This window comes from Acomys russatus, chromosome 20, assembly GCF_903995435.1.
Source record: "Acomys russatus chromosome 20, mAcoRus1.1, whole genome shotgun sequence".
Taxonomy (NCBI): domain Eukaryota; kingdom Metazoa; phylum Chordata; class Mammalia; order Rodentia; family Muridae; genus Acomys; species Acomys russatus.
In genome coordinates, this window is record NC_067156.1 from 34,699,316 (window position 1) to 34,711,139 (window position 11,824).

General features: G+C 41.4%; 1 protein-coding gene across 1 annotated transcript; it reads left to right on the top strand.

Annotated features, from left to right (window-relative positions):
- Positions 1-2,140: 2,140 nt before the first annotated feature.
- On the top strand, positions 2,141-10,469 carry Arl14epl (ADP ribosylation factor like GTPase 14 effector protein like). The gene is made up of 3 exons (XM_051163081.1): positions 2,141-2,339; positions 4,385-4,524; positions 10,247-10,469. Exons 1-3 carry the CDS (start codon positions 2,193-2,195, stop codon positions 10,467-10,469), a joined length of 510 nt encoding a protein of 169 aa, XP_051019038.1. The 5' UTR covers positions 2,141-2,192.
- The last annotated feature ends 1,355 nt before the right edge of the window (positions 10,470-11,824 follow it).

Below are 11,824 nucleotides of genomic sequence, written 5' to 3' on the forward strand. Positions count from 1 at the left end.
GTTCTCCAGCTTCACCCATTTTTCTGTAAATGTTTTAGTCTTCTTTGTGGCTGGATAACTGCTCCGATGTGTATATATACCATGTTATCCACTCACCTGTTGACAGACATTGAGGCAATTTTTAAACATGCAAGGAGGAATATTCAAGGCTACTAAGACAAGACAAACCCCACAAAACTCGGTTTGAACTCAACTCCCTTGAAGCAAAGGGCGAAAGGATTCTTGATGGGTAGGATATATGACTAGAAAAGTACTGGGAAACTTGGGGTACGCAGGGGTGCTGGGCAGTAGGATGTGTTAAGGACAGTGAGTTTTGAGTTTGCAAATATTTCTCTCTGTGACAAGGCCACACATTTGGTAGTTGTCTTCGATCAAAGTTAGACTCCTGTCCTCTCATGTAGACTGGAAGAAAGGATGCTGTCTCTTTCCTGGTGATTACATTTCGGACGAGTGGCTTCCAGGACAGGCCTGTTCTAAAATGACTGGTGCTAGAGGATGAAGGGCAAGTTTCTGATTGCCAGATTTGTTTGTTTTGTTTTAATAAATGCTCTATGGATGGGAATGCCAGAAAGGAACCTGTCCAAACGTTAGTTAAGCTGCCATCTTGGTGGAGGGTAATGTATGGCTACTGTGTCTACTGCCGCTGCTGACACTGTTACTGTTGTGTGTGGTTCACGCTGTAGTTGCTTTTGTGTTTAAGATGGATTGTTCAATAGAGGATGGGAAGGAAGAATCTCTGTTGGAAAGAAAAGCCCATATCATTTCCTTACCTCAGTTTGGGGACTAGAAAGTGGAGCATAGAAGAGGGAAGAGCCAGAGGTGTCAACCAGTTGTCAGAAGACCTGTGGTTGTCAAGGACCTAATACCTCATGACTTAAACCAACTTAACAGAGTTAGCTCTTCGGTTCCTTTGGAAGAAAGAACAACCTGTGAGCTGCACTGGCAACAGGTGAGAGATGAAGAAGGCAGCCGGGATTGTGAAAGTCTCTTCTGGAGTGTAGCCTTTTCTTTTGGAATGCCCCAGAACAGCCATGCGCTGTGTACTTATGATCAGCCTTGCTTGTGACCAGCCTCCCACAGATATGCCAACATATGATGTGTATGTAACAGCATCCTGCTGCGTTGCTGAAGTGTTCTTTAAATAAATCACAGGCATTTTGGAAACAGTATTATGAGGACTTGATGACTAACATTTATCTCAAGCTGCATTAGAAATGCATCACAGAACTTGAGTCGAGGGTGGTCAGGATTTTTTCTGTTGTGTGGTAAAAGTAATCTGACCAAAGTAATTGAGGGGAGGGAGGAAAGCTTTATTTTAGCTTGCGGGTCCAGGCTACATATAGTCCATCCATCGGTGAAGGGAAGTTACAGTAGCAGGAGCTTGAGTCTCCTGGTCACATGCCTACACAATCAAGTCTCACAGGGTGAGCATATGTGTGCACTCATCTTGCTTCTCCTTCTCTTTCACAGTTCAGGATCCATTGCCTACTGAATGGGTGCTACCCAGAATGCATGGCCTCTCACCTCAATTAACAAAATCAAGATAATCTCCACAGACATGCTCATAGGCCACTTTGATCTAGCAGAAGCCATGAGAATAGATATAACCTTTACAATCACTGGGGATGTATGGTGTTTGTATATTTTACCTTTTTTCCCCCCAAGAGAGTAAGCACAAAGGAAAAAGAAACAAATAATTCAGTCTTCTTAAATGAGGGTTAATATTGGATGTGGTGCCTCACACCTTTAATTCTAGCACTCAGGAGGCAGAGGCAGGCAGATTGTTGTGAGTTCGAGGCTAGTCTGGTCTACAAAGTGAGTTCAGGACAGCCAAGATAACACAGAAACCCTGTCTCAAAAAACAAAACAAAACAACGACAACAACAACAAAAAAAACCCACCACCACCACAACAACAAAACAAACAAACAAACAAAAAAAGAGGGTGGTCTGTAGTATTGTCTGATTCAGAGCTCTCTGTGATGATATCAAGGATGGTAAAGGGTACAAGTGATTTGTCAGCAGAGCACCTGGAAAAGCAAAATGTCATTAGAGAAATTGAGGGGACTAACTTCTCTGCAGGAGGTTAAGAGTGCTGGGGAGAAGGAGCCAGGCTTTCTCACATAGTGTGTATTTGAACGTGCAGAAGACCTTGAAGGAGAGCAAAAGAAAATCCTAGGATGAAATTATGGCATGTATGATTTTGATGTGTTTCATTTCTTTCCAATCACTTTTTTAGGTGTCAGAATGAGTGATCCATCAGATAAGAACAAGTCCACTCAAGAACACACCGATCAAATGTTTCCAGACAAAAGCGGGCAGATTGGACTGAAGCAACTGGTATACCACAGATTTTATGATTCTACGTTATTTGTCTGTGGACTTCCCAAGAGAGAACTTTGCTCTCCAGCTGTTGAGATTATCTGACAAATTTCCCCTTTGCTTCTCATTCCCCAGTTTTGGTCCCAGTGTTCTATGTAACACCAAGTCTTGTCCTCACATAGAACACTTGAATAGGGTCAAGTCTTTATTTAGCTAAAACATTTACAGTTCGTTCTTATTATGTCATGGTTCTAAATACTTTGTGTTCATTCTTTTGGGGGGGTTTCTCTATGTTATTTTGTGTTCGTTCTTAACTTCTTAATATGTAACTGAGAACAGGAATAGAGAGTGCAAGGTTTTACACCTTTCATAGATACATGAGTGTGCAAAGTGTAGAGCTGTTACATAGGGCAAAACAAACCAATGTACCCCCATCAAGATGAAACTTTATGGAAATGCTTATATTATTCTAGATAGACTGCCTAGACTGCTATTAAATTAACTAAAGTGATTACATAAGCCTGTTACATTGAATGTGTCCCTTTTGTTTCTAGGAATTGCATTTCCATTGGAAGCTAGCCTGTGTACTTTCAGGCTACCCAGGTTATATTTTCTTCTAAAATCCACCAGAAAAAAAAAAAAAATTTTTTTTTTTTTTTTTTTTTTGGTTTTTTTGAGACAGGGTTTCTCTGTGTAGCCTTGGCTGTCCTGGACTCACTTTGTACACCAGGTTGGCCTCGAACTCACAGCAATCCACCTACCTCCCAAGTCCTGGGAAAATAATTTTGTTGTTGTTGTTTTTGTTTTTGTTTTTTGAGACAGGGTTTCTCTGTGTAGCCTTGGCTGTTCTGGACTCACTTTCTAGACCAAGCTGGCCATGAACTCACAGTGATCCGCCTGCCTCTGCCTCCCAAGTGCTGGGATTAAAGGCGTGTGCCACCATGCCTGGAGGGAAAACATTTTTCAACCTATGACATGTATGTTACATGCTTAGATAATGTCCTCGTACATGGCTATAGCAAACACACACACCTGTAACCTCAGCACTTGAGATGCTGAAACAGGAGGATTGCCACAAGTACAAGGCCAATCTGGGCTACATAGTGAATTCTAGGCGGGCCTATTGTGATGTGCGACCTGTCTCAATGAAACAAACAATGATAACAATAACAAAAGTCACCTTTTTATTTGTGTGTGTGTGTGAGTTTTTGTCTGTGTGTGTGTGTCTGCACCCCATATGCATGTGCCTGTTCCTGCAAAGGCCCGAGGAGGATGTTGGGACCCTTGGAACTGGAGTTACAGATGATTGTGAGCCACCATGTGGATGCTAGGAATAGAACTCCAACCTCTGCATGATCCGCCAAGGCTCTTAACCACCAAGCTATCTCTCCAGTCCTACAACACCATGTTGGTTGAAGCATCTTGTTTCTTGTCTCATAATCAGGCCTCATTTTGTCTCTAAATACCAAAGTCCCCCAAATAAAAGACTTTTGAAAGTATCCCCATAACATTTATGAAAGTTGTCCTAACAATATTTTTCTTGCTTATATCTGGCTTTGGTTGAGATGACCCTTCAGTGGCACTGTCTGTGTTGAAATTTGTGATGGTGTGTGCAGCCTAGGAGGGTGGGTGGGTGAGTGGTTTTGAAGCCAGTTCCACAGGCTGGAGTTGCATGAGGAGGATGGTGTGTGTGGTGGCTTATTGTGGCTTTGACATCATCTATGAGCTTCTTCGGTGATGGCTGAGGGAGTACCATTACTGCTCTGTCCTTTATGCGCAAAAAAAATGCCAGTTCTGGTATTCATCCCATCAGGTTTGCAAGGCTGGCTGGCATTTCTCAGGTATAAACAAGTCTTTTGTTCTGTCTTGATTCTTTCCCACATTTTTTGTTATATGCATTTTATACTCTGTGTTTAGAAACAATGGCCTTGTTTGGGAAACTGTTGATTTCCCTTTTAAAACAAACATACTTCCATGCTATTTTGGTACAAAGCCACAGACTGACCATTTTGAAAGAATATAAAATGAATTCAACTACTAAAACACCTTTTTTCATTTCATAGCAACAGATAGAACGGCAGCTAAAATGCTTGGCATTTCAAAATCCTGGCCCACAGGTGGCAGATTTTAACCCCGAGACAAGACAGCAGAAAAAGAAAGCAAGGATGTCGAAAATGAATGAATATTTTTCTGTGAAGTACAAGTAAGATCATGACATATTTGATTTATGGGATTATAAATTGCATGTGCTCTCCTAGATTTTAAAGCAAAGCATGTAGGCACAATGTTATTTACACAGTGTAGGCACTGTGTAAAGATTCAAATGTTGATTTCTGTGTGTCTCCCCCCCCCCCCCCCCCACATCTGGTTGCAATCCTTGTTCTAAGAATCTCCTGTTTCCCAATTGTCCCCTGATATGTCAATAAAGCAGCTTGACAGCCAATCACTGAGCAGGGGAAAGAATAGGGCTGGACTTCCTGCTAGCCAGGGGAGGAGAAGAGAGAGAGGTGTAGAAGATATGAGGAAAGAGCCGCTGAAGCAAAGGAAGTCCTAAAATGCAGGTATCTCTGGGATTTATACTGGGAGGAAGCCAGACTAGCTTAGAGGGTTAAGAATAGAATAATAACTGCTCAGTTGTTGTGCTGCAAAGTTTGTTACATAAATATAATAGTGTAGTCTCAATTATTTGGAAGCTAGCTGGATTAAGAGAGAAACTGCAGCACACATTTTTAAAACAACCACTAACAAAAGTAATTAAAAGTTACATTTCCAGCCGGGCGTGGTGGCGCACGCTTTTAATCCCAGCACTCGGGAGGCAGAGGCAGGTGGATCGCTGTGAGTTCGAGGCCAACCTGGTCTACAAAGTGAGTCCAGGATGGCCAAGGCTACACAGAGAAACCCTGTCTCGAAAACCCCCCCCAAAAAAAAAAAAGTTACATTTCCATTATAATTTTAAAAATGTCTTCTATAGTACAGTAAGACTCCATATGCCTCAATGTTAATATCCTTAAGAAATAGGTAATATTGTTGAGAGCAAAGTGTGGTGGCATATGCCTGGAATGCTGTGGCAGAAAGATTCTAAGTTCAAAGACAGCTTGGGTTAATTAGGGAAACTATGTGTGTGTGGGTGGTGGTGGTAGGGTATCTAAATCTCAAAGGTCGCCTTTTTAAAAAAAGGTCTCATACTAAAACAATATTTTTTAGCACAAAAGTTGACTAACTGTAACAAAGAAATATCATTAAAAGCAAAAATAATGTAACCATAGAAATGGATTCAGATATTAAGTGGGTACCATGCTATCTCTAAATACAAGGACTGTTAATTCATTGGAATATAGAATACCTGAAGATGTAATTCAGTGATGAGACACTGGCCTGGCATGCACAAGGCCTTCTCTTCTAACTTCACATGACAAGGGAAAATAATATAATGTAGGGCACTGGAAGGATGAGTGAGCTGTGAAGGAGCACTTCCTGTTCTTCAGAGCACCTGAGTTGGTAACTAACACTTACCTTGGGATGCTCACAATTGCCTGTAAATGCAGCTTTAGGGGATCTGACACCATTGTCTGGCTTTGGGGCCTGGGTTTCCACATACATGGCATTACACTCATACATAAACATACACCTAAAAATGATTTATATAAAACAGGAGTGAAAACTGAACACACATATTTGAAATTTTGATGTGTAGAAAGGAAGGTATTTAATTTCCTAAATTTTTTTCTTTTTATTGAAAATAGATTTTTTTTACTTAGCCCGGTCCTTGCCTTTAATTCCAGAACTTGGGAGGCAGAGGCAGGTGAATCGTAAGTTCACCGCCAGTCTCGTCTACAGAGCAAGTACCAAAACAGCCAGAGCTACACAGAGAAATCCTGCTTTGAAAAACAAACAAAAACAAACCATTAAAAAAAAAATTAGAAAGCAAAAATGCACTGAGCAGTGATGGCACATGTCTTTAATCACAGCAGTAGAATCTATAAAAATTGATTTTTTTCCTCATATAACATACCCTGATTATAATTGCTCCTCCCTCATTTTTATGCATAAAATATGATATGTAGTTGTGCTGATCTTATATAGTTACTTTTAAAATAAAGCTTTAGTTAATTCTCATTAAGGGAAAGTGGCAGTACAATTATATATATATATATATATATATATATATATATGTGTGTGTGTGTGTGTGTGTGTGTGTGTGTGTGTGTGTGTGTGTGTGTTTACAATCACACAAAGTGATTTATCTGTGTTATGTTTAACTCTGTGAATGTATGAGTACAGCCGCCTACAGTGGCCAGAGGCATGAGATCCCCCTGAAACTAGAGCTGCAAAGGGTTGTGAGCCACCATGGGTGGATGGTGGGAACTGAACTCAAGTCCTGTGGAAGAGCAGAATGTACTCTAAACTACTGAACCATCTCTCCAGTTCCATATGTGCATAGTTAAAAAATCATATACACATCGAGCAAACCATAAGGAAGAGGTTGATAAGTTCAAATACATTAAAAGTATCTTAGTTAGAAGGCATTCCTGCTACTCTGTGGCTGTGGGGCAGTTCCTCGCCCTTTCTTACTCTTCTAGGAAAGGGGGAAAGGATGAAGCCATGTGACTTCAAGGGGGGGGGGAGGCTTATGCATGAGGACAAAGGGTGCAGAGGCACCCACTGTGACCACATGAGTGAAGTGCCAGCCTTTGGAGCTCATGGTGATAAGTGGTACAAGCTGCCCTCAAGGCTTACAAGCAGATATGTTTTGAAGGATAAAATGAAATTGATTTGGTTTTGAGTGGTTGGCAAAGTCCTTGTAAAAGTCTGTTTGCCCCTGGGAGTGCTGTAGAGGTGGACAAAGAAAGTGGGGCGGGGGGGGGGGGGGAGGTGTCTCTGAAGACTGCAGTGTGTTTCTCTGGCACAGGACATTTATCCTTCACTGGGGCCTAACAGTACAGACTCTTACTGCCTCTGTCTATTGAAGACCTGCTTTGCCATCAACTGGGGAAACTAAGGCAGGGCATAGATCCTGGGGCTGGCTAGTGACCCTGCAGACTTTCTCTGAGGACAAACTTCCAGGCCAGAACTGATTGTTACCAACAACAGCTTCCATGGATGGTGGCAAGTAGGGGCTAGGGATGATGGTGGCAATTGTCTAAAAAAGAAAGGGAAAGAAGGAGAGAAAAGAAACACACACACAGACACACACACACACACACTTAATAATGAAGTAAGACAGACTCTAGCAGGTAGGTTTCAACAAACTTCTTTTTCCATTTTTCTATTACTTTACACACACACACACACACACACACACACACACACATCATGGTGGATGGAACAAACTCTGAAGAATAGTTTCCAATCCAACCAGCTATTGTACACATACATATATACTTTGGTGAATAGAACAAACTCCAACGAGCGTGTTCCAACAACCAAACACATGCATGTACACATACATACAACTTTGTGGGTGGAAAAAGATTCCAACAACCTTATTATTTCTCCCACAGCTTATATATCCCAGCAAGATCTTTCAAGCAATACAAAAAATCCCAATGTGTTTACATTATATTTCTCTTTAAGTGAAGAATTACAATGCATATACATAATAAGAACATTTTCCCTAATACCTTCACATGATCAAATGTTTTACATATTATGGGTGAGAAACAAACATGAAAAACAAGTTATTTCCAAGAATCCACATATATTTGTAACTAAGCAACTTGTTACACATTAACAGAGGATGAGCAAGCAAGGTAATTTATCAGCCAGCCTTTCTTTACTGGCAGGGTGCAATTTATGGTTATGAAGAAAGAATCAATTATCTTAAAAAGTGATCTTATAAAGATCTTAAAAGAATCACAAATCTAAACTTCTATATTAAAAATAATCAGCCATTTCTATTTTAAATCCTAAAGGTGCTCATTTACTTATAATTTCTACTTAATCATATCAGGAAGCTGAGGGCAAAAATAAATATAAGAAATTAGTCACCTTTCAGTCCAGCTTCAGTGAGAGTCACATCAGCTGGTGCTAATTCGGGTATTTATTGTCTTTGCTCACCGACCTCAAAAAATCCTGAGCTTTACTAGTAAAAGTGCACTTTTTCAGGCTGGGCGGTGGTGGTATATACCTTTAATGCCAGCACTTGGGAGGCAGAGGCAGGTGGATCTCCATGAGTTCAAGGCCAGCCTGAGTTCCAGGACAGCCAGAGCTCAGAGAAATTCTGTGTTGAAAAAAACAAAAGAGTGTACTTTTTCTTAACTTCAAATTGTTCCCTAAGGTTTTCTGCATCAGAGCCAATAGCAAAATCATCTTTAGCTCATTTTGCTAAACAATCTATTTTTCCATAAGACTTTCTGTGTCAGAGCCACCCACTAGCAATAAGATCTCTACCTAACCTTGCTAAACAATCTATTTTTCCAAATTCTTTCTAAGGGTAGTGGTCATTGTTAGAAATCTGTATCTGCAGGTTCTTTTCAAGGGTGGTGGTTGAATCATTAATCTGCTCCAGCAGCAATGCCTGAAAGAGATCAAGCATTGTTCTTGCATACGCCCATGATAATGCCCACTGGGGGGCTGGGAGCCCCCTTATAGCACTCACATGGTTCACATATTAAGGGGATTATGAGGACCACAAGGGTAACAAGCAGAGCTATGCTCCATAACAGCATGAAGTCCTCAAGACACCCAGTTCTCCGGGTTAGGCCTCGCCGACACACACCCCTCGCAGGTTAGCTAATCCATAGGTATTCCACGAGTTCTAAATCAGTTTTGCTGTCATTTACATTTTCCATTCACATGGGCATAAAATAGTCATAAAGGAACAAAAGAAAAGACACCTGGAACCTTTGCCAATAGTTTTTCCCCTCCCTTTAATCTTTATGCTATTGTAACTGACAGGCCTTATGTGAGTCATTGAGAACTGTAGTAGTTTTTGCTAGAGTACTTTTAAGAGAGGAAGGGAGTACAAATTTAGGAAGCTGTGGAGGGCATGACGGCCTTGTGCTCACAGACAAGCATGGTGAAACCAGGAATGTTAAACAGGCAGGGTTCTCTCTTCAGTGGAAGGGGTGATGCCTCTTTTCCACCCAGATCCTGGGAGGGAATGTGGTTAATAGCCTGGTGACCTTTGCACTATCTGTATGGCCAGGCCAAACCTGGCTCCCCTATGCTCTTACAAGCAGGAGTGATTTGTAGGTCCAGCCCACACCTGCCCTGCCTGTCCTCCATCCCCCCATTACATACAGGACTGGAGGTGATTTATAGCCCTGTGACCTTTGCACTGTCTATACCACAAAGATCCCACCAGATTTTTCTGCAGGCCCCTATACCACTTGTTGTCAGTCTGTAGAACCTGTCTTCATGGGAGAGGTATGCTTTATTGGGCACCTGATGTTATGTTACACCAGGAAACTGTTTCAAATTGTGCTGGACTTTCATATGCCTAAAATAAACTGCCCAGTGTCAAACTTTGAACCAACACTGGCTACTAAGTTGTGTTGAACCAGACTTCCTTCTTGCCTCATGTGGATCCGACACTCTGCGAGCTATGGAATTTGCAGAGACCCCCTCCCCACCTCCAACACACACACACACACACACACACACAAATATAATGAATATGTTGATATTTTAAAGGAAAATATAGAACCTTCTTAGCAGGAAGCTTCACTTAGCTGTTCCAGTGTTCTTAGATGGGTGATTATATACCCCAGAAATGCTGGACAGTTATGGTTAGTTGTTCTCAGCAACAAGCCTGGCTACACATACTGGAGGACGGTCCCAGCTCGTCACTGCCATTTCCTATGGTGAACTGTTTCCGGTAACTTCTGGGATGCTGTTCCCTGATGGTGAAATGGCCATGCACATGACTGGACACATGGTAAAGACAGTAGTCCCAGCTCACTCATATCCTTTTGTCTTTGCAGAGTCATGAAGAAGTACGACAAAAGTGGCAAGCTACTCTGTAATGACATGGATCTGTGTGACTGCCTGGAGAAGAACTGTCTGGGGTGCTTCTACCCTTGTCCCAAGTGCAACTCTAACAAGTGTGGGCCCGAGTGCCGATGCAACAGGCGCTGGGTTTATGATGCCATTGTTACTGAGTCCGGAGAGGTCATCAGCACTCTACCATTTAGTGTTCCTGAGTAGGAGATATTATGTAGAGACACTCTCTATACCCCTCCCGACCCCTGTGTGTGTGTGTGTGTGTGTGTGTGTGTGTGTGTGTTTGAGACAGAATCCTGCTCTGTAGTGCAGGCTGGCCTTGAACTTACAGCAATCCTCTTGCCTTAGCTTCCCAAGTTCTGTTAGTTTAGGTAAAATACATAATACCTGGCTTCTGTTCCTTTTTGATTATATGATCGGTCTCCCTTATTAGCAGCGGTCTCAACTCTGCCTTGAAGCCACACCTCTCCCTTCTCAGAGTGTCTGGTTGAGAACATCTCTGCATCTGAATGCTGCCACCTAGAACATACAGCCATAACTTTGTAATATGTTTTTCTCAGAATACATAGCTAAGAAAAGAAACCTTTGTGACTTTGTACTATATATATATATATATATATATATATATATTTTTTTTTTTTTTTTTTTTTTTTTTTTTTTGGGCTGGACTCACTCTGTAGACCAGGCTGGCCTTGAACTCACATCGCTCCACCAGCCTCTGCCTCCCGAAAGCTGGGATTAAAGGCATGCGCCACCACGCCCAGCAGTACTATATATCTTTAAGATTATTTTTTATTGTTTATATTTTGATGTTAAACTCAATCTTGGTAATGACAATATTTTTATTACTAAACATTATATTTTACTAAATTACATATTAATTTACTAAATTGATATGAGAAGACTTGAATATGCTAAAGTCATTGATTTATATATTTTCTTATAGATCAGTATTTCAGGCATTTTTTTTTTTTAATGGAAGTTAGCCTTAATTGATACACAGAGTGGTTTGTATGTTTGCTAGTCGAATATATGGATGGATGAGCAGCTGACTAAAACATGACGTGGTTGTCTCCATCCTAACATACTGTAGGCGGTGTCTGGAAGGTTGACTACAGCCTTGTATCAATTAATTTCTTTTCATGAGGATTTACTTTTATTTTCTTTAATTCTCTGTCTTGCAGGTGTGTGTGTGTGTCTGTGTGTCTGTCTGTCTGTCTGTCTTTTCCATGAGTGCAGATGTCTACAGAGACAAGAGACATTGCCTTATCTGGAGTTTGAGTTACTGGCAGCTATGAACCACTTGAAATTGGTGCTAGGAACCAAACCTAGGTTCTTTCCAAGAGCATTGTGTTTTCTAAATGCCTGAGCCATTTCTCCAGCACTGGGCTTACTAATTTTTCGTATCTAGTTTAAGTCAGAGTTTCTCTTACATTTGTCTGGAGGACCTCCCCCCCGCCCCCCAACAAGGTTACTCTGTGTAGCCTTGGCTGTCCTGGACTCACTTTGTAGACCAGGCTGGCCTCAAACTCACAGAGCTCCACCTGCCTCTGCCTCTG